This window comes from Stegostoma tigrinum, chromosome 25, assembly GCF_030684315.1.
Source record: "Stegostoma tigrinum isolate sSteTig4 chromosome 25, sSteTig4.hap1, whole genome shotgun sequence".
In the NCBI taxonomy this organism is placed as follows: domain Eukaryota; kingdom Metazoa; phylum Chordata; class Chondrichthyes; order Orectolobiformes; family Stegostomatidae; genus Stegostoma; species Stegostoma tigrinum.
In genome coordinates, this window is record NC_081378.1 from 52,652,036 (window position 1) to 52,675,637 (window position 23,602).

Consider the following 23,602-nt stretch of genomic DNA (forward strand, 5'->3'; position numbering starts at 1 on the left):
AGCCACGTGGAAGCAGTTCCTGAATTTGCTGCTTGTTACGTCTCTTTCTCTTTTGTGCTGCAAAGATTTTGACTAAAAGGATTTGCCTTGAAAATGAATAAATATATACAGCCCCAAAGGACAGTAGAAATCCAACAGCCTTACAAGACAGAAATAGTAGAAACTGCAGATGTTGGAGAATCTGTGATAAAAAGGTGTCAAGCTGGATGAACACAGCAGGCCACGCAGCATCAGAGGAACAGGAAAGCTGACATTTCAGGTCGAGGTCTTTCTTCAGAAAAGGGGAAGGGGAAGGGGGTTCTGAAATAAATAGGGAGGGGGGGAGGCGGATAGAAGATGGATAGAGGAGAAGATAGGTGGAGAGGAGACAGACAGGTCAAAGAGGCGGGGACGGAGCCTGTAAAGGTGAGTGTAGGTGGGGAGTTAGGGGATAGTCGATCCAGGGAGGACAGTCAGGTCAAGGGGGCGGGATGAGGTTAGTAGGTAGGAGATGGGGGCAGGGCTTGAGGTGGTAGGAGTGGTTAGGGAGGCGGGGACAAGCTGGGCTGGTTTTGGGATGCGGTTTGGGGAGGAGAAGTTTTGAAGCTTGTGAAGTCCACATTGATACCATTGGGAAGCAGGGTTCCCAAGCGGAATATGAGATGCTGTTCCTGCAGCTTTCAGGTGGCATCATTGTGGCACCGCAGGAGGCCAAGGAGTGGGAGGGAGAGTTGAAATGGTTTGAGACTGGGGAGGTGTAGTTGTTTGTTGCGAACAGAGCGTAGGTGTTCCGCAAAGCGGTCCCCAAGCCTCCGCTTTGTTTCCCCGATGTAGAGGAGGCCACAAACGGGTACAGCAGATACAGTATACCACATTAGTGGGTGTGCAGGTGAACATCTGTTTCATGTAGAAAGTCTTCTTGTGGCCTAGGATGGGGATGAGGGAGGAGGTTTAGGGGCAGGTGTAGCACTTCCTGCGGTTGCAGGGAAAAGTGCTGGGCGTGGTGGGGCTGGAGGTGTGTGTGGAGCAGACAAGGGAGCCACGGAGTGAGTGGCCCCTCCGGAAGGCAGATAAGGGTGAGGAGGGGAAAAATGCCTTTGGTGGTGGGGTTGGATTGCAGATGGTGGAAGTGTCGGAGGATGATGCATTGGATCCGGAGGTTGTTGGGGTGGTACGTGAGGATGAGGGGATTCTCTTTTGGTGGTTATTGCGGGGACGGAGTGTGAGGGCTGAGTTGCAGGAAATACGAGAGACACGGTCAAGGGCATTTTCGACCACTGTGGAGGGGAAGTTGCGGTCCTTGAAAAGAGAGGCCATCTGGGATGTCCGGGAGTGGAATGCCTCATCTCAGGAGCAGATGCGGTGGAGGCAAAGGAATTGGGAATAGGGGATGGCATTTTTGCAGGAAGGTGGGTGTGAGGAGGTCTTTTCTTGGTGTTTGTAGGAGTCGGTGGGCTTGTAACGGAGTGATAATGGGAACTGCAGATGCTGGAGAATCCAAGATATCGAAATGTGAGGCTGGATGAACACAGCAGGCCCAGCAGCATCCTAGGAGCACAAAATCTGACGTTTCGGGCCTAGACCCTTCATCAGAGACTTTCGGTTTCTAGGTGGTTGCCAGAGATGGAGACAGAGAGGCCCAGAAAGGAGAGAGAGTTTTCAGAGATCGTCCAGGTAAACTTGAGGTTGGGGTGGAAGGTGTTGGTGAAGTGGATGAACTGTTCGACCTCCTTGTGGGAGCCTGAGGCGGCGCCGATACAGTCATCAATGTAACGGAGGAAGAGGTGGGGTTTAGTGCCAGTGTAGGTATGGAAGAGGGATTGTTCCACGTATCCTACAAAGAGGCAGGCATAGCTTGGGCCCATGCGGGTGCCCATGGCCACCCCCTTTGTCTGTAGGAAGTGGGAGGAATTGAGAGAGAATTTGTTGAAGGTGAGGACGAGTTCAGCTAAGTGGATGAGGGTGTCAGTGGAGGAGGAGTGGTCGGGCCTGTAAGACAGAAAGAAGCGAAGGGCCTTTAGGCCATCTGCGTGGGGAATGCAGGTGTATGAGGATTGGACGTCCATGGTAAAAATGAAGTGTCGGGGACCAGGGAATTGGAAGTTTTGGAGGAGGTGGAGGGCGTGGGTGATGTCGCAGACATAGCTAGAGAGTTTCTGGATCAAGGGGGAGAAAATGGAGTTGAGATAATTGGAGATAAGTTCAGTGGGGCAGGAGCAGGCAGAGACAATGGGTTGACCAGGGCGGTCAGGTTTGTGGATTTTGGGAAGGACAGAGATTGACATGGGTATTTTCTTCCTGACTGTTCGAGTCTCCGAGGTGCGAATGTAGCAGTGAGTTCCTGGATCAGAGATCTTTACCACAATTGGTGCGCCATTGGCCTTCACCATGCATGGATCACCAGAGCAACTGCACCCACAGCTTACAGGAACGCTGATTGGCATGAGCTAATGAGCCATTTAGGCATGATGAGCTGAATGGCTTCCTTCTGCACTGTAACATGGCAAGGGATGGCATCATGGCTCAGCGCACCAGGGGCCTAAGCTCGATTCCACCCGGGGGCGACTGTGTGGAGTTTGCACGTTCTCCCTGTGTCTGTGTGGGTTTCCTCCGGGCGCTCCAGAGTCCTCCCCAAAGTCTAAAGATGTGCAGGCTAGGTGGATTAGCCATGGGATCTGCACAGTTACAGAGATTGATTGGATGCTCTTCAAAGGATTGGTGTGAACTCTATGGGCTGCATGACCTGCTTCCACACTGTAAGGATTGCGTGAACAATTCTGTAGATCTAAAGCTCAAGGCAGCATTTCCTATAGCACTAATTCAATAATGATACTGATAAACCTAACAATATCATGGTACTTGGGAATAACGTGGGTTCTGTAACTCCTTGAAACTGCAATGTGTGATTAAAAAAATCTTTGAAGATCTCTAATCCTGAGTCTCTTTGCTCTGTGAAATGTATAGAAACCTCAGATGGAGGGATCCCAGATCATGTTTGCACCAACCATTGATGATGTGATTGAAGGATTAAATTGCATCGTGGACCTTCTAGTTGCCAGTGTCCAGCAGATACCGAGAATCGAACACCAGCTGTTTCAGGTAATTATCTGCTATACTGTTTCTTTTCACATGCCTCTCGCTAATGGCTCATTTACTCTCTGTGTATCCAGTTTTCTCCCGTTAACTCTGATGTACAACGTAGGTTGCTCCTGCTTTGCTGTTCTCTGGGCTACGTATGATCCACTTGCCTGTGTTCAGGTCGAAACTTAGTCAGTGAGTGTTAGGAAAACGGAGGGTAGTGAAACCCAAGACCCAAGCTTCCCTCGTCTGGTTTTGGGACAAACAGCTCCTTGGGGTGTTCAGGACTGGCAGCTCCAGCTGATCTTGTGTGAGGGGCAGGAGTGGGGTACTGTGATTAGCTCTGCCTTAGAACATTCAACATGTACAGGCACAGTCAAGGAATTTTCCACAATGTTATCAATCCTTTACCTGCGTATTATACCTCATGGAGGTACGGAGCTAGAGTTGGGTCTGGATTCAGTCTTTAACTCACCTCCAGTGGGAAATCGATTGTGGTCAAGGTTTTATGGTGGGTTTCAAGCCCAGCCCTTACTTGGCCTGTTGGCAATGACATGGGTGTCGTGTCCAATTCAGGGCACTGTCTCTCGAAACTGGGATAATAAGGAGCGCCTGGCCGCAACATGCCATAGGTAAATGGCAGGCCCAGCTCCTCAGCAATATTGTATAAATCTTCAACAAAAGAATAAAACAGGCAGGTTGGGCACATCTAAGTGTGAGTGTGTCTCTGTGCACTTACATGTGTGTGGGTCAGTATGTGTGTATATGTCTCTGTGTTTATGTCTGTGTGTGTGCATGTGTCTGAGCATGTGTGAGTGCATGTGTATGTCTGTGTGTCTTATGTTTGCATATGTGCCTCTGTATGTATGCCTGAGTGTGTATGTGCTTTTATACATGTCTTTGTTTGTGTCTGCTTATGTGTGTGTGTGTGTGTGTGTGTGTGTGTGTGTGTGTGTGTGTGTGTGTGTATTTTTGCCTGAGTATGTGTGTTGTGCATGCATGCGTGCATGTGCGTTTCTATGTGTCTGTCTGTGTGTGGGGGTGGGGGTGCAAATTTGTGTTGGTTGGGAAGGCTCCATGTACAAGGTGGTCTTTAGTTGCTGCTACCCAGACCAGACAGATGGTCAGTGCCAAACTCTGCCTCCTGAACCCCGTGCCCAGCTCCTAGCTCCCAGCTCCATCAGTTCCCAGCTGTCCTGGGAAACTGGAGGGAATTGAAACATCCCAGGTCCACATCAACAGCAAAATACTGTGGATGCTGGAGATCTGAAATAAAAACTGAAACTGCTCAGAACCTCAGCAGGTGTGGCAGCATCTGTAGAGAGAGACAAGGAGCTAACGTTTCACATCCATCATGAGGGACAGGCAAGTGCTCGATTTTATGCTGCTGAAAAAGTGAAAAGGGCCAGGAATAAGAAAAGCAGGTTAGGGTCAGGTCTAGCGCCAGGATTAGGGTTAGGGTCAGTTTCAGAGTTAGGATTAGGGTCAGGATTAGCGTTAGATGTAGGGTTAGAGTTACTTTTAAGGTTAGAGTCAGAGTTATGGTCAGGGTTAGGGTTAGCGTCAGGGTTAGAGTTCAAGTTAGGGTCAGGGTCAGTGTTAGGGTTAGGGACAGTGTTAGGGTCAGGGTAGGGTTAGAGTTAGAGTTAGGGTTAGATTTAGGGTCAGGGTTAGGGTCAGGGTTAGATTAAGGGTCACGGTTCGGGTTAGAGTTACGGTTAGATTTAGGGTCAGGGTTAGGGTTAGATTAAGAGAGAGGGTTAGGGTTAGAGTTAGGATTAGATTTACGGTCAGGGGTAGGGTCAGGGTTAGATTAAGGGTCAAGGTTAGGGTCAGAGTTAGGGTTAGGGCCAGGGTTAGATTAAGGGAGAGGGTTAGGGTTAGATTTAGGATCAGGGCTAGATTAAGGGTCAGGGTTAGGGTTAGAGTTAGGGTTAGATTTAGGGTCAGGATTAGGGTTAGGGTCAGGGTTAGGGTTAGATCAGTGCTAAGTGGTGTCCCGCAGGGCTCTGTTCTTGGGCATCTGCTCTTTGTAGTTTTTATAAATGACTCAGATGAGGAGGTTGAGGGGTGGGTCAGTATGTTTGCTGAAGACACAAAGGTTGGAGGTGCCGTTGATAGTATCGAGGGCTATTGCAGGCTTCAGCGAGACATTGACAGTATGCAGAGCTGGGCTGAGAAATGGCAGATGGTGTTCAACCTGGATAAATGCGAAGTGATGCATTTTGGAAGGTCGAACTTAAATGCTGAATATAGGATTAAAGGCAGGATTCTCGGCAGTGTGGAGGAACAGGGGGATCTTGGTGTACAAGTGCATAGCTCCCTCAAAGTTGCCACCCAGGTGGATAAGGTTGTTAAGAAAGCATATGGTATTTTAGCTTTCATTAACAGGGCGATCGAGTTTAAGAGCCACGACATTTTGCTGCAGCTCTACAAAACCCTGGTGAGACCACACTTGGAATATTGTGTCCAATTCTGGTCGCCCTATTATGGGAAAGATGTGGAGGCTTTGGAGAGGGTGCAAAGGAGGTTTACCAGGATGCTGCCTGGACCGGAGGGCTTGTCTTACGAGGAGACATTGACTGAGCTCGGACTTTTCTCACTGGAGAGAAGGAGGAAGAGAGGTGACCTGATGGAGGTGTACAAGGTAATGAGAGGCATGGATAGAGTCGATAGCCAGAGACTTTTCCCCAGGGCAGGATTGACTGCCATGAGGGGTTATAGTTTTAAGGTGTTAGGAGGAAGGTATAGAGGAGACGTCAGAGGGAGGTTCTTCACCCAGAGAGTTGTGAGCACATGGAATAGTTTACCAGTCGTAGTCGTGGAAGCGGAGTCATTAGTGACATTTAAGCGACTGCTGGACATGCACATGGACAGCAGTGAATTGAGGGGAATGTAGGTTAGGTTATTTTGTTTTTGGATTAGGATTATTCCATGGCACAACATCGTGGGCCAAAGGGCCTGTACTGTGCTGTACTTTTCTATGTTCTATGTTCTATCTGTGTTCTATTAAGGGTCAGAGTTAGGGTTAGGTTCAGTGTTAGGGTTAAGGTCAGTGCTAGAGTCAGGGTTAGATTAAGGGTCATAGTTACAGTCAGGGTCAGTGTTAGGGTTAGATTTAGGGTCAGGATTAGGGTAAGGGTTAGGGTTAAAATTAGGGTCAGGGCTAGGGTTAGGGCTATGGTTAGTGTTAGGGTCAGGGTTAGGGTCAGGGTTAGGATCAGAGTCAGGTTTAGAGTTAGGGTCGGGGTTAGAGTTAGAGTTGGGGTTAGATTTAGGGTCAGGGTTAGGGTTTGAGTTAGGGTTAGCGTTTGGGTCAGGGTCAGGGTCCGGGTTAGGGTCAGGGTTAGGGCCAGGGTTAGATTTAGGGTCATGGTTACAGTCAGGGTTAGGGTTAGGGTTAGGTTTAGGGTTAGGGTTCGGGTCAGGGTTAGGGTTAGGGTCATTGTTAGGTTTAGGGTCATGGTTACAGTCAGGGTTAGGGGTCAAGATTACAGGGTGAGGGAGATTAAAGATCAAAGGAGTCCCAGAACAAAAAACAAAAGTTGTGGATAAGGGATAAAAGCATATGTCCAGAGCAAGTGTAAAGAGCAGACTAAATATCAGTTTTGACTAAAATGCAGTCGGGCACCTGGGGGTAAAGAGAAGAACTTCAAAGGTTCCTACTCTGAAGGTGATGAACTGAACATTGAGCCCTGATGAGGTGCTGTTCCTCCAGTTTGTGTGGAGTTTGTCTGGAACATTGAAGCAAGCCCAGGACAGCAACATGACCATATCAGCAAGGTGGCTTATTGGAACAGCATGTCACTGGGAGGTCAAGGTCCACGTCGTGGAGGTGGCCTCCAAAGCAATCCGCTTCCTAGGGTGGGCAGTCTGAAGGCTGCTTTGGTTAAAAGAGCAATGATAGGGTTGGGAAGCTGGCCTCCAAACCAACATCTTCAATTTCAAGCCCCTTCGACTTCTTCTTGATATCAGCACCAGCATTCAACCTGATGTGTCAGATGCTAACCCATTCCATAGACACTCACATTAAGAATTCAGCTTTTCTATCTGTCTGTGTGCTTCTATCAGTTGACGATAAATCCATGCTGGTGTTCCGAATTCCATTTAACACAAAGATGACTTCACCTCAACTCCTTTTTCTAACTTTTCTGCTATAGAAGAATGAAAAACAGCTAAAACAATGAGACTTGAGTCTCAATGCTGTTTATCATGGTGTTTCTAATCGATCTTTTGGGAGCTGGGTAATGTTGGCATCAGTGGCTTATCTATTTGCTTTGCAGGCTGTAGATAACCTGGAGATCAAGTACATCAGTTCAGTTCGAAAGGAAGAGGAGATGGTCCTGAGTGCAAAAGCCACACTTCAGACTGTGGTTACAAACAATAGTCATGGCCCACTCAGGTAAGAGTGCATTAACAATGGTCACATTACTATTTAGGACAGTACATGAGTCCTGAGAGATTTGGCGAGTGTGACACATTTGGGAGGAACAAGTGAATTTTTCAATGGGCAATTTGTGAGCAGGAAGGCAGATGGGTGAACCCGCAAAATTCACCAACGATCTTCAAACAGCACCTTCAAAACACCCGACCACTTCCATTGAGAAGGACAATGGCAGCAGATGTGTGGGAATGCCATTCCCTGCAATGTCCCATTCAAGTCTCTCACCACTCTGACTTACAGTCATTAGAGTCATACAGCACAAAAACAGACCCTTCGGTCCAACCAGTCCATGCCGATCATAATCCCAAACTAGACTAGTCCAACTTACCTGCATTTGGCCTACATCCCTCCAAACCTTTCCAAACCTTTCATGTACGTATCCACATGCCTTTTAAATGGTTTACCTGCATCCACCACTTCCTCTGTTAGTTTATTCCACACATGAACCACTCCCTGTCTAAAAAAATTGCCCCTCATAACCTTTTTAAAAGTTTTTCCTCACACCTTAAAAGTATGCCCCCTAATTTTGAACTCTTCCAGCACTAAGGAAACGACCATTGCTATTCACCTTATCTGTGCCATTCATGATTTTATAAACCTCTAACAGGCCACCCCTCAACCTCCTGTGCTCCAATGGAAAAAGTCCCAGTTTATCTGGCCTGTCTTCATAACTCACACCCTCCATTCCTGGTAACATCCTGGTAAATATTTTTGGAACTCTCTCTAATTTAATAATATCCTTCCTCTTGCTGAGTGACCAGAACTGCACACGGCACTCCAGAAGAGGACTAACCAATATCCTGGACAATCTCATTTTGGAAATATATCGCCGCTCCTTCAAAGTCCTGGAAATTCCATCCGAACATCATTGTGGGTGCACCTACAGCATGTGGACTGCACTGGTTCAAGACAGCTGCTCACCACCATCTTCTCAAGGACATCTGAGAATGAACAATAAATGCAGGCCCAGATGGTGACACCCATGTCCCACAAATGAATAACAAAGAATCAGGGCACCATGTTATCAGTGTACACACCATCTGCTTATTGACTCCCACTTTCACCGCTACTTTACAACTGGGGTCAGAGCGGAGAGGTATCGGGTCGCCTACCATTGCCAAATGGAGGTGCACTTTGCAACACCATTTTAATTTAACAGGAAGTGGGAGAGGTCACTGATAACTTTACAGACCAGCACTGCCTCCACTTGGAATCCCCCGTGTCAAATGGAAACACCTTTTGTGCAGGTTTGCTTTGCTGAATCCACCCTTCCCCTCGCTGCTCACCATTCAGTTTGATCTGATCTCCATCCCCACTACGAGGGTCTGCCACCGTGCCTTAGTGAGATACCTGACATAGCTGACTGCCCAGCTCGTTGCATGCATGCAGTACTGGCAGTGGCCACTCTTCCTGGTGGCATGCCGGTATGCTGGCCTCCAACTGGCCGGCTGCTAATTAAGGCAGCACCTGTAGCCTCATTAAATGACTGTTGCCCAAAATATAAAACTGGGTCAACTTGGCTATGTGCAGCCAGCTCAACCCCAAAATTCACAGAGGCTTGAAATGATCCCACCCTTAGCCATATATTCCAGCCCCCTGGATCCTGAAGCTCTTCACAACCGAGGGTCCTCACATGAGGTTAGACTCATTGGTGGAATTTGATAACCATTGTCACTGCACTCACAACAATTCCTCAGCTCAGGATACTTTTTAAACAGAGCCTACTGAACGTTATATCATATATTGTGTTATAATTTACAGCCAGATCTTGTAGTAAGTATAACAGTGAGACTATTGCTACTCACTGTGGGGTAACAGGAGGGGAGTGTCTGAGGTCCATTCATCCCAGTCCTGTGCAGAGGCACACAGTTATCGCCTCCTTTCCAAGACAGACTTCGTGTGGCATGATGGCTCAGAGGTTAACACTGCTACCCCACAGCCCCAGGGACCTGGGTTCAATTCCAGCCTCGGGCACTGTCTGTGTGGGTTTGCTCTGGTTTCCTCCCATAGTCAAAGATGTCCTGTGCTGCTCTATCATTGAGGTTGTGGAATCTCTTCCTCCTGTTTAACATCTAATTGCTTATCTTGACTGATGTGACAGGACCTGTAGAGCTTAGATCCGATTCATTGGTTGTGGGATCACTTAGTGCTGTCTGTCACTTGCTGCTTATTTTTTCTCAACATTTATTCATGGGATGGCAGCATTGCTGGCTAGGCCAACATTTAGTGCCCATCCCTAATTGCCCAGAAGGCAGTCAAGAGTCAACCACATTGCTGTGGGCCTGGAATCACATGTAAACCAGACCAGGTAAGGATGGCAGATTCCTTCCCTAAAGGGCATCAGCGAACCAGATGGGTTTTCCCCAACAATTGACAATGGAATCACAGCCATCATTAGATTCTTAATTCCAGATATTTATTGAATTCAAATTCTACCATCAGCCGTGGTGGGATTTGAACCTGGTTCCCCAGACCATTATCTCGGTCTCTGGATTAACAGTCCAGCAATAATGCCACTGCCTTCTCCTGTTTGGTATGCACGTAGTTCTGTTTGGGAACTTCATCAAGTTGACATTTTTCTGAAGACAGATCCAGACCCAAAACGTCAGCTTTCCTGCTCCTCTGCTGCTGCCTGACCTGCTGTGTTTATCCAGCTCTGCACCTCGTTATCTCAGACTCCAGCGTTGGCAGTTCCTACTGTCTCATTTAGAGGTATGCCTGGTGCTGCTCCTGGCATGCCTTCCTGTGCTCTTCATCAAAACATATAAGATATGTATTTTCATGAGATTATTATTAGAAATTAATGTTAATTCCTGATTCTGAAAACCCCTTTATTTCATTTCTGATAGATACTGCTCAGTGTATGAACCATACAAATGCTTATTGTCCTTGGAAACAGACAATAAGATTGAAGCTACAATCAAGAAAGAGTTTAACCTGAGAATTTATACCAATGAGATTGAGAAACTCCAAACAATGGCTTCGGAACTCTCTTCTCTCGCAGTCCACATCCCATTGAACTTGCTACTGCTTGACGTCTCTGAGTTAAATCAGGTAGGTGTGTCACTTGTTTTGAAATTCTTGTGGTAGTTACATAGCAGAGTGAGACTGTGGTCCTTTTTGCACTGGGATTCTACCAATCGCCTAATGTCCTGTTTCTTTGAGGAGGATCCAATCTCATCCTGGGATATTCTGAGCACATTCATTCAGTTAACATTGTTAGCATTGAATGAGCTTGGCCATTCTGATGGTCCTTTGAATTGGGAAGTTGCTGGTCTTACTATAGCGGGAAAGCACCTGGGACATTTTAGGCTTATTTGCCAACTATTTATTGTTCTGGGTTATGAGAATCTGTTATATGGGACTGATCAACTTGACATTTGGACAAATATGAAATGATCAGAGAGAGAACACCAATTTGTAAAAGGGTGAGCGATACCTGATAAATCTGGTTGAATATTTTGAGACCATTAGCGCAGTCAAGACAGGAAGGTCTTGGATGGTAATTATAGAGATATCCAGAGTGCATTCCAGATGGTTTCACAATACACAACACATTGTTAAACGAGATAACAAAGTGTGGGGCTGGATGAACACAGCAGGCCAAGCAGCATCTCAGGAGCACAAAAGCTGACGTTTCAGGCCTAGACCCTTCATCAGAGAGGATGAAGGGTCTAGGCCCGAAACATCAGCTTTTGTGTTCCTGAGATGCTGCTTGGCCTGCTGTGTTTATCTAGCTTCACACCTTGTTATCTTGGATTCTCCAGCATCTGCAGTTCCCATTATCACATTGTTAAACGAAACTGAGTTAGTACACAACAGAATAGTAACACAAAACAGAATTAACACACAACAGAGTAATAATAAAAAACAAAATTAACAAAAGACAGAGAGATAACAAAAACAGAGTTAACAAAAAACAGAGAGATAAACAGAACAGTGTTAAAACAAAACAGAGTTAGCACACAACAGAGAATTAGCGCAAAAAGAGAGTTTATCCACAACAGAGATGTAGTGATTGTAATGAGATCAGCCAGGTGGATCTCACAGAATATGAGTTCCCTGATTGAGGTTGTTAACCTGATCAATCAGAGAGCCCTCGCTGACAGATATCAGTAGGAGTCTCAGGGGTTCTGATCACTCACAGAGCATGTTCTGAGCTAGCTGGATCAGTGTCCTGTACTATGCACGTGTAGATTAGGGGTGACTTGGTGATGGGATACTGGCCTCTTGTGGAATTGTTTCAAGAGAATTAACACTAAACAGAGTTAACACATAACAGAGAATTGACAAAAATAAATTAGAGTTAACACAGAACAGAAGGTTAACACAGAAGAATGTTAAAAGAAGAGAGTTAATACAAAATAGAGAATTAAACATAAAATAGAATTAACACAGAACAGTTTAAACACAAAACAGAGAGTTAGCACTCAACAGAAAATTAACTTAAAACAGACAGTTAACATCCTGGGGAAAAGACCTTGTCTAGCAACATCCTACTATAGAAGGGTGACCAGAATTGTACACAGTATTCTAAATGTGGTCTCACAATGTCCTGTACAGCCATAACATGACGTGCCAACTCCTATACTCAAAGCACTGACCACCACCACCCTGTCCACCTGCAACTCCACTTTCAAGGAACAGTGCACCTGCACCCCAGGGTCTCTTTGTTCGAAAACCCTTCCCAGGAACCTATCATTAAGTGTATCCTGAGAAGTGGAGATCTGAAACTCTCAATAAGTTATTGAGGCTGGTTTAACTGACATTAGTAAATAATGGCTGGGTAAATATACTAAAAATTACAGAATAGCGAGTGAAATCGTATTAAGCTGCAGACCAATTCAATGATGAAAAAGTTTAATTGCACACAAATTTTGATCAAATTAACTATTTCTTCAACGAGGAATTTGTAATACATATTGCTGAGAGAAGTATCATTCTATGTGAGTGTGTTGAAATTGTTAACAATTGTTAAAATAGTGGAAACTTACAACACTGAACTGTTGTCACTAGAACTCAAAGTGGAATAATTCTGGAAACACTGAACAGAGTGACAGGTAGCATTTACAGAATCAGCCCTGCTGAATGTTTACTGTAGGTGGAGACTAGCTTATGCTACTAATGGCTGACAGCCTCATTAACCAGGACAATAATGGAAAAGTTAAGTGGAAATCAATGTTTTGCAATGCAGAATATGCTTTCACATTTCAAAGTGTTATTTTACTATAATAGACTACAATTGAATTCTTTACAAGTAAGATCAGGAGAATTTAGAGTGGAGGGCAGGGAAAGGGCTGAGAAACTAAACAGTCATTTTGCGTATGACTTCGCAAAATAAAATGCAGTTAATGTCCCACACGTGACTAAGGAATTGTGTGGAAATGTGGAATTGAATGAAATGAAGATTGGTAATGAGGAATTAGTTTAAAATTTACCTGGACTGAGGTTGGTAAATCCTCTGTAGTAGATAGGATTCAGTACGGAGTGATGAAGGAGGTGGGCATGGAGAAAGTTGATGCTTTTCAAAAGTCTGTAAGGTCTGGAAAGGTTTGTGCCAGCTGTAGTCACATTGGTACTCCACTACTTAAAAAGGGAGAGAAAGAGAGAGAAAGTGGAGAACTGTTAGTTTGACATCAATAGAAGGGACAGTGTTGGGATCTATTGTAAAGAATGTGATAACTGGGCATTTAGAAAAGAATGGCAGAATAGGTAGAGTCAATATGGATTTATGAAGAGGAAATCATGCTTGACAAGCCTGTTGAATTTTTTTGAGGATAATACCTGTAGCACACAAAAAGAAGAACCAATAAATTTGGTGTATTTGAATTTTTGAATTGCTTTTGGTAAGCTCCCACACAGTAGACTAGTAAATAAAAATATTGCATGTGGGACTAGAGGTTAATAAACTGCTATGGATTGAGAATTGGTTAATAGACAAAAAGCAGAGGGTAGGAATCAACAAGTCAACAGGATGGCCGGCTTTGTACAATGGGGTCAGTGTAAGGTCCACGACTGTTTGTAGCCAGTATCAATGATGTGGGTGTGGGGACCAAGTGTTGTATTTCCAAATTTACTGATGACACCAAACTGCTTGGGAATATTAAATGTGAAGAGAGTGCAAGGATGCTCCAAGAGGACATGAACAGTCCAGGTGAATGGACTCAAATGTGGCAGATGGAATATAATGTGAAGAAAGGTAACGTCCTCCACTTTGTTCAAAAAAACCCCAGAAACTGAATATTTCTTAAATACTGAGAGTTTAGGAAGTGTAGGTGTCCAAAAGGATCTCAGTGGTCTAGTTCTTGAATCATTAAAAGCTGGCACGCAGTTGCAATAATCAGCAGGGAAGGCAAATGGTATGTTGTCTTCTATTGCAGTGAGATTTAAGTATGGAAGTAAAAACAGCTTCCTGAGCTGTATAGAGCCTTGGTGAGACTGTAGCTGGAGTATTGTGCGCAGTTTTAATCTCCTTAGCTAAGGAAGGATTCACTTGTCATTGGACGGAGTGCAACAGAAGTTCACCAAACTAAACTCCGCAACAGTGGAATTGTCTTATGAGGAGAGACTGAGAATACTGGGTTGATATCCTTTAGAGTTCTGACAAATAATGGGTGACTGTATTAAGTCATTGTAAGATTCCTAAGTAGATAGTTTCACTACCTAGTGTCTCTAACACCAGGAGACATAATCTCAGGATAAGGGGCAGGCCGCTCAGGACAGAAAATGGTGAATCTTTGGAATTCTGTGCCATGGATGCCTGTGTAAACTCAAACATGGTAGAGACAGAAATTGATATATTTCTGGATGCTAATGACATTTAAGGAATATAGAGATAGTGGGGAAAATAGCATTGAGGTATAAATGATCAGCCATAGTCCAGTTGTTTGATGGAACAGGCTCAATGGGCAGAATGATCGTCTCCTGTTTCTAGTAGTTTCTATGTATCCCAAATTAGCATGTCTATATGGAGGAGGTGAGACTGAGGGAATGGGACTCCTTCCTAAGTGAGGGTCTGACCTTTGGAAAAGTGCAGATGGGACCAAAGGAGGCTTGAGAGCCCCATGGAGGGCAGGGAGCACATTATCTTCCAACTGCCACGTTTTAGTCCATTCACCTGGACTGTCCAAGTCCTCTTTATATATTCATTTTCACTGGAGGGAGTGCAACAGAAGTTCACCAAACTAAACTCCGCAACAGTGGAATTGTCTTTTATATTCCCAACCAGTTTGGTGCCATCAGTAAATTTGGAAATACAACACTTGGTCCCCACACCTACATCATTGATACCGGCTACATACAGTCGTGGACCTTACACTGACCCCATTATTCAAACCCGGCCATCCTGTTGACTTATTGATTCCTACTCTTTACTTTTTGTCTATATAACTCCCAAATCAGGAGGACAATAGTTAACTGCTTTCCACAAGGGATACCTAAAAAACTTAAACAGAGTATCCTACTTCCAGACTGACACCTTTTGCTTGTGTTCCTGTGTCTTGCAGGAGCAGATCAGGGTGAGCTGTTGTAAACTACATTCTTTGAAGCTCCTAAACTTTGGTGGCCTCAGCACTAGAATTCCAAGATCTGACAGATCTGTGAGGCCTTTGTCTACAATGTCAGTGTGAAGTAGTTGGGAGCTACACACCCCTTGGCATTGCCACTTATGCAACATGTGTGCCATGCACTTGCACCAGCCTTTCTCAACCATCACTGCCTTTAAGTAAATGAAGACCACATGTAGAAAATGCAGAGGAAAAATTACTTCAGTTGTCTTAAAATAGATTACACTAGTTATAAACGGCAGAGGGAGAAAGGAGGTAAGAGCATGAAAATTGGTGGAGTTGTTGACAGTTAAGACGGTTGTCAAAGGATACAGCAGGATAGAGATCAATGGGAAAACTGAGCAGAGAAATGGCATGATGGGATTTAACCTGGATAAGTGTGAGGTGACGCATTTTGGGAGGTCAAATACAAGGAGAAAGTTCATAGTAAATGGCAAGACTCTTGGGCGCACTGATATGCAAAGAGGGTGCAAGCCCATAGCTTCCTGAAAGTGGCAACACAAATGCATAACGTGGTAAAGAAGGCATATGGCATGCTTGCCTTTGTCAGTCAGGGCATTGAGTATAAAAGTTGGCAAGTCATGGCAATTGTATAAGAGTTTAGTTTGGCCACATTTGGGGTACTGTGTGCAGTTCTGTTTGCCACACTGTAGAAAGGACATGGAGGCTTTGGAGTGAGTGCAAAAGAGGTTTGCCGGGATATTGCCGGAATTGCAGTGCATTGGTTATAAGGAGAAGCTGGACAAACTTGGATTGTTTTCACTGGAGCACCAAAGGCTGAGGGATGACCTGACCAAAATATATAAATTATGAGAGGCATGGAGAGTGTGGATAGTCAGAGCCTTTTTGCCGGGCTGGAAATGTCAAATACAAAGGAATAACACAGTGTGGAGATGGAGGAACACAGGTTGAAAAGTCAGCTTTCCTGTTCATGTGATGCTGCCTGGCTTGCTGTGTTCCTCCATCTCCACACTGTGTTATCTCTGACTCCAGCATCGACAGTTCTTACCATCTCAAATACTAAGGGCATAGGTTTAAGGCATCAGGTAGAAAGTCTAAAGCAGATGTGTGAGGCAATTTTTTTTACATAAAGGGTGGTTTGTGTCTGGAACATGCTGCTGGGGGTTGGCAGAAGTAGATCCGATAGCAGCATTTAAGAGGCATTTAGACAGACATGTGAACAGGCAGTAAATACAGGGATACAGACCTTGTGTAGGCACCTAGGGTTAGCTTAGAATGGTATGGTGGGCACAGATATGGTGGACTGAAGGGCCTGTTCCTGTACTGTACTGTTCTACATTTCTATGTATCTATGTTTTTGAAGTGATTCCAGCAGCGTGGTTTTTTTTGCCTTAGGTATTTAAACAATTACTTTGTAATCAAAACTTAAACATTGCTAAATGGAGATGCAAAAGCCAAACTTTTTACCTTGTCCTCATCAGGCTTAGGACAGATTAGGAACCCAAATTTATACAGCATTAACGAGGATTCTCATTGGATGGGCCATCACTGGCATGGAGGATCAGCAAGAACAGTTAACCGTCAATTATAGACCTCAACCCGGAGGGTAAACTCTGATTGGTCAGGTTGTTGCCATGGGAATGCTGCGGAGATTGACAGCCTCCACGACCCCTTTGTGTCCCATTGATAAAGACACAACTTGATTTGATTTATTATTTCTGTCACATGTACTGAGGTACAGGGAAAAGTGTTGTCGTGCATGCTTTACAGGCAGATCAGACTGTACAAGTGCCTCAAGGTAGCAGACCAGTGTGCAGGATGAGGTGTCACAGCAGCTGAGAAGGTGCAAAGGGAGATCAATATTAACATCAAAGAGGTCCATTCAAAAGTCTTTAATTAGAAGGCAAATGAAATACTGTGCTTCATTGCCAGAGGGCTGGAGTTTAAACCTAGATTATACTGCATCCATATAGGGTGCTGGTGAGCCCCCACCTGGAGTACTGTGTATAGTTTTGGTCTCCCTACTTGAGAAAGGACGTACTGGCACTGAAGAATGTGCAGAGGAGGTTCTCTAGGTTGGTTCCGGAGCTGAGAGGTTAGGCTTATCAGGAGAGACTGAGTAGACTGTAACCATACTGTTTAGAATTTGGAAGGATGAGAGGCAATCTTATGGAAACATATAAAATTATGAAGTTAGGTTTGAAGCAGGAAGGTTGTTTCCATTGGCAGGTGAAACTAGAACTAAGGGGCATAGCCTCGAAATAAGGTGGAACAGATTTAGGATTTGAGTTGAGGAGGAACCTCTTCCCCCAAAGGGTTGTGAATCTGTGGAATTCCCTGCCAGTGAAGCAGATGAGGCTACCTCACTGAATGTTTTTAAGGCAAAGATGGATGGATTTTTGAACAGTAAAGGAATTAAAGGTTATGGTGAGTGGGCGGTTGGGTGGAGGTAGGTCCATGAAAAGATCAGCCATGATTTTATTGAATGGTGGGGCAGGCTCGAGGGGCCGGATGGCCTAGTCATGCTCCTAGTTCTTATGTTCTATATGTCTGACAATGGGTGGAAAAGCTATTCTTGAATCCATTTGTAAGTGTGTACAAACCTTTATATCTTCTGCCCAATGGAAAAGAGTGGAGGAGAGTATAACTGTAGTGGGAGGGGTCTTCGATCATGTTGGTTCTTGATTCGAAACAGCGGAAGCTGGTTTGTGTGATGGACTGGCCTGTGTTTACAACTCTCTGTAGTTTCTTGTAGTCTAAGGAAGAGTAGTCACTGTACCAGGCTGTGGTGTATCCAGACAGGATGCTTTCTGTGATGCTTCTGTAAAAAATTGTAAGAGTTTTTTTGGGACATGCTGAATTTCTTTAGCCTTCTGAGGAAGTAGAGGGGTTGCTGTGCTTTCTTGTCTGTAGCGATAACATGGACAGATTGTTGACGTTCTCAACCACTTCCACCTCAGCACCATTGACACAGAGAGGGGTGTGTCCTCCAGTTTGCTTCCTGAAGGTCAATAATCACGTGACACCAGGTTATAGTTCAACAGGTTTATTTGAAAACACAAGCTTTCATAACCTCGCTCCTTCTTCATGTGTCAGTGAGAGAGGAGGCATCAGACACAGAATTTGTAAGCCGAAAGTCAAAGGATCCTAGAACTGACGTGAATATATTGAACAAATTAAGATGGCTGTTAAATATTTTATCAGTTAGAAAGGATCAACGTACAAATTCCAGAATTTCTTTCGAATCACTGCCTTGACATAACTAAAGGTTTTATCAGTTCTCTCTGTATACCAGAGGTGACATCCCAGGTCAGACAATGCATTTTGGGTGTGAGGCCTTGTTTAGAATCTGACTGTGTATCAACTTGGAGTCGGAGAGGTTTTATTTCCAAAGTAGGAATTTATAAAATATGGCACTGACTGTATACAAATTGTGTGCTTTTTGAACAAAATAGAATGTATCTGCAATTACAGATCTGCAAATGCAAATTCGCCCTGTAGATTTATGTGTGTGTGTGTGTGTGTGTGTGTGTGTGTGTGTATGTGTGTGTGTGTGTGCGCGCGCGCGCGCGCTCATGTGCGTGAGGGAGAGAAAGAGTATGTGTGTGTGTGCATGCACATACACATGTGTGTGTGAGGGAGAGAGTGTGTGCATGTGCGTGTGTGTGTGTGTGTGTGTGTGTGTATTGTATGTGCGTACATGTGCACGTGTGTGTGCGTGCGCGCGCATGTGTATCTGTATTTGAGAGAGTGAGCATGTAAGTGTGTGCTCTGTGTGTGTGTGTGTGTGTGTGTGTGTGTGTGTGTGTGTGTGTGTATGACAGCAGGTCTGTGTGAGTGTGTCAATATGAGTGTGTGAGTGTGTTTGTGCATGTGTGTGTGTCTGTGTGAGAGAGAGAGTGCGTGCATGTGTGTGTGTACATGAGAGAGTGAGCATGTGAGTGTGTGCATGAGAGAGTCTCTATGTGAATGTGTGTGTGTGTGTGTGTGTGTGTGTTTGTGTGAGAGAATGTGTGTGTGTGTGTGTGTGTGTGTGTGTGTGTGTGGGTGTTTAGTGTGGTGGGGTCACTTGTATGTGACATGAACCCAAGATCCCAGCTGAGCTGTCCTCAACCCACCTGAAGTCAATGAGCAGCTCCTTCCTTTTTCAGACATTGGTAGATTGTTGTCCTTACACCGTGCTGCTAAGCCCACCATTTCTTTTCTGTTCTGTATTGGGTAGGGATGTGCTGTTGCCCGTGATTCTGTACAACTTCACTTTGTAGTGCATTATGTCGTGTAAGCCTGGCCACAAACAGTGAGTGTCCTTGTGGTTAGTCTGGGTTTTAAGCCTAGATAAGCATTGCCTCTTGGCATTCCTGATGGCCTGGCGAAGGTCGTGTCTGGATTTCTTATACAGGTCAGGATCTCCAGACTTGAATACCTCAGACCTGGATTTCAGTCAGGAGTGGATCTCCTGGTTCATCCATGGTTTCCAGTTGGAGAATCTTCCGATTAACTTCTTCAGCACGCAGTCATCTACACGCTGACTAATGATGCCTGTAATGGTGGCTGTAATTTATGTACCAATTCCTTTTACCCACATTCCATTGAGAAAAAAATTCTCGAGGAGTAACATGATACATGCATGGCTAACTAAGGAAGCTATCGATGGTATGAAATTTAACATAAAGGACATGGGATGCAGTAAAGGTTAATTTTAGGCCAGAAGATTTGAGACGTGTTCCCAACCAGCAATGAATGACTGAAAAGAAAGGTGAAAAATAACCAGTAAAGGTGAAAGTTAAATTTGACAAATCTCTTCAAACTTTTCGCCTTCATCTCAAGGTCTGGAAAGAAATAGTTGCAAAGATGATGGATACATTGATTGTAATCTTTCATCATTCCCCATGTTCTGGCAAGTTCTTAGCAGGTTGGAAAACAATTTATGTAGCCCCCCTAGAGACAGAAAGCAGGAATCAGTTAGGTAAGTTAGTTTAATGTCTATCATTAGAATCATTCTGGAATTCCTTATTAAGCAAACAGTAGTTTGACATTTAGAAAGTCATGATCCGGTCCAGCCGGGTTTGTGGTGTTGAATACAATATATTATCAAAGATTGGCTAACTAACAAGAAACAGAGAGAGGCGATAAATGTGTTATTTCAAATTGGTAAATAATGACGAGTGTGATATCTCAGACCTCAGCCATTCATGATCTATATTGATGACTGGGATGAAAAGACTGTCATGTTTGTTGTCAGCATTGTTGATGATAAATAGATGGAAAGGCAGGTTGCAAGGCATATACAAGGTGTCTGAAAAGACAGGTAAAGCGAGCCCACAATGATTTGGCGAGTGGCTCAGTGGTTAGGACTGCTGCCTCACAGCACTAGGGGACCTGGGTTCAATTCCAGCCTTGGGCAACTGTCTGTGTAGTGTTTCAAAATTTCCCCATGTCTGAATGGGTTTCCTCGATTACACAGGTTAGGTGGATTTGCCATGCTAAACTTTCCATGGTGTCTGGGAATGTGCAGGCTAGGTGGATGAGCCATGGGATATGCAGAGGTTACAGGGATGCTTTTTGGAGGGGTTAGTGTGGACTCAATGGGCTGAATTGCCTGGTTTCACACTGCAGGGATTCTGTAAATCTAGGTGGATTATAATATGGGAAAATGCTAAATTTTCCAGTTTGGGAGGAAGAGCAGGAAAACAAGGCAGAATCATATTGAGATCTGAATGACGTGGACTAGATTAGATTCCCTACAGTGTGGAAACAGGCCCTTTGGCCCTTCCAGTCCACACCGCCCCATGGAGCATCCCACCCAGACCCAGTCCCAAAACTCACACACCCCTGAACACTACAGGCAATTTAGCGTGGCCAATTCACCTAGCCTGCATATCTTTGGACTGTGGGATGAAACCAGAGCACCCGGAGGAAACCCACGCAGACGCGGGGAGAATGTGCAAACTCCACACAGACAGTTGCCTGAGGCTGGAATCGAACCTGGGTCCCTGGTGCTGTGAGGCTGCAGTGCTAACCACTGAGCCACCGTGCCACCCCAAACCTTACTATGGTAAGATGTGTGATAGAACGAGGCAACAAAGTTTAACAAGGCCTATCTTGAAGTTGAGATCATCTTGCTCCATGTTTGATGTTTTTCACAAGTATTGTGTACTGACATTTTCACTGGGCAGCAGTGAGATGCCAACTGATGGTCATTACTGATTGTTAAATACCTTCTTAACGCCACAACTCACCTCCTTATTAGCTACACTCCCATTACAGCAGACTTCGTGATAAAACTCAACACAAGGAAAACTCGACAAGCAAACCTGAGTGAGGCCCTTTCAGATTTAGTCACCTCTTGGTCTGAATGACCTTCATGTTAGAACATAGAACAATACAGCGCAGAACAGGGCCTTCGGCCCTCGATGTTGCGCCGACCTGTGAACTAATCTAAGCCCCTCCCCCTACACTAACCCATCACTATCCATATGCTTATCCAAGGACTGTTTAAATGCCCCTAATGTGGCTGAGTTAACTACATTGGCAGGCAGGGCATTCCACGCCGTTACCACTCCCTGTTGTACTTGGAACACCAACATCTCAGGACATGCTCCATGGGCACTAGTCACACATACCCCACATCCAGACATTGGCATCTGACAACCTCTACAAACCCTCATGACACATCTCCAGTTCACTTACAGGGCAGTTCTGCCCTTCCAAGCAGCATCTCAGGCTGCCCCAGCAATTACCATGGTAACTCTACAGAAAGGACTCTGTGCTCAGGGGGACACATCCAGCTCATGGACTCACTCTTCAGTCACTCTCAGCGCTCACTCACTCTGAACCTGACTGGCACTCACCGCGTCCCTGCCTTGCCTCACCATTTCATACCTTCCCCTCACAGCCAGAGATACACATTCCCACTGGTTATACCAGCTGGTTAGTGCAGGCATGAAGCCAAGGAACTTGTCACAGTTGGCAGCAAGCCTCAGTCAAGTCCAGGGGGATAGTATTCATTCAGGAATTCCGATGCCAGGGATGGTCTCCGATATCAGCCAAGGGGCTTGGACACGCTTGCCGAGCTGGTTCATTGGTTCGCAGACATTTCATTACCCTGCTGGGTAACATCATCAGCGCAGCCTCCGATGAATTAGTGACACACACAACTGGCTCCACAGATATGACAGGGAAATTACACACCAAAAATCCCTATTCATAGTCGCAACCAGTCTAGAGTGGGCAACAGACTTAAAGAGAGCCATTAATATCAGTCAACCAATAACAAGAACCAAAAAAAAACAGATTCTGCAAGAAAAACTAGCCAGACTAGCCCACCAAAATGACAACCAAAGATCAGACACATGGATAAGAAACCTCTCAGACAGGACAGTAACACTCACAGAGAAAACTGTTCTAATATGTGGATTCAACTACAACCACAAAGATGCTAACAAGACAGAATTCCTGGCCACACTTGAATCCACATTGAAGACCAACAGCATCAATGAGGAAACACTACAAGCCACAAGATAGACAGTGATCCCAACACTGACCAGGAGGAGTGAACTTTACACTCTCAACACATCAGAAAGGAAGGCCCTAGAAGGACTGAAGAAAGACAAAAACATCCCAACCCTACCAGCAGACAAAGGGCACATGACAGTAACACTAAACAAATGGGACTACCTCACTTAAGCACAGATGCGATTAGCAAACACGAATACATACCAGCAAGTGCAAATACACCCAGCAACTGGGTAATAAAACAATCAACACACTAAAGAGACTGAAACAGACCAGACAAATCAACAAAGCTGACTACCTAGGGACAAACGCCTCCCAGTTCTACAGCCTCCCGAAGGTACACAAACCAGAAGTACCCCTCAGACCCATAGTCTCCCTCCCGGGCACACCAACATACAGATTAGCAAAGGAGTTACACACGAGTCTAAAGCACCTCGTCAGCAAGTCACCCCACTCAATCCGCTCAGCCCAGGTGTTCCTCAAATCCATCAAAGACATAGGAATAGACGAGGATGAGACTGTGTGTCCTTTGACGTTACTGCCCTATTCACATCGATTGACATGCCACTGGCAAGAGAAATACGAGCAACACTTCTAAAAGAACAAGACCCAAGTGACACCATCTCCACAGGCAACATGCGGAAACTACTGGACCTATGCCTCACGACCCACTTCACCTTTAACAGCCACATCTATGAACAAATCAACGGGACGCCCATGGGGTCGCTGATCTCTGGACTAATAGCAGAAGCGGTGATGCAGAGATTTGAAAGTACGGGCAATATGTGGATGACATTATCAAACGGACCAAACTAGAGGAGCCACATCTGCTTTTAAACAACACTCACACTGGGATCAAATTCACCGGGGAAGAAGTAAAGAGTGAACAGCTCCCATTCCTGGATGTTATGGTAAAATGCACGGCCAACGGGAATTTCTGACAAAGGTACACAGAAAGGCCACACATACGGATCAAATCCTGAAATTCAGCAGTAGCCACCCCCACACCCACAAATGGAGTTGCGTGAAAACACTATTTAAACAAGCGACAACACACTGC

General features: G+C 45.1%; 1 protein-coding gene across 1 annotated transcript in view; it reads left to right on the forward strand.

The window, feature by feature from the left end:
• LOC125463128 (dynein axonemal heavy chain 3-like) overlaps positions 1–23,602 on the forward strand; it is a 556,635-nt gene that overhangs the window by 157,785 nt on the left and 375,248 nt on the right. The window contains 3 exon segments of the mRNA XM_059654753.1: positions 2,944–3,078; positions 7,341–7,459; positions 10,351–10,555. Of these exon segments, the coding sequence (XP_059510736.1) occupies positions 2,944–3,078; positions 7,341–7,459; positions 10,351–10,555 (459 nt within the window).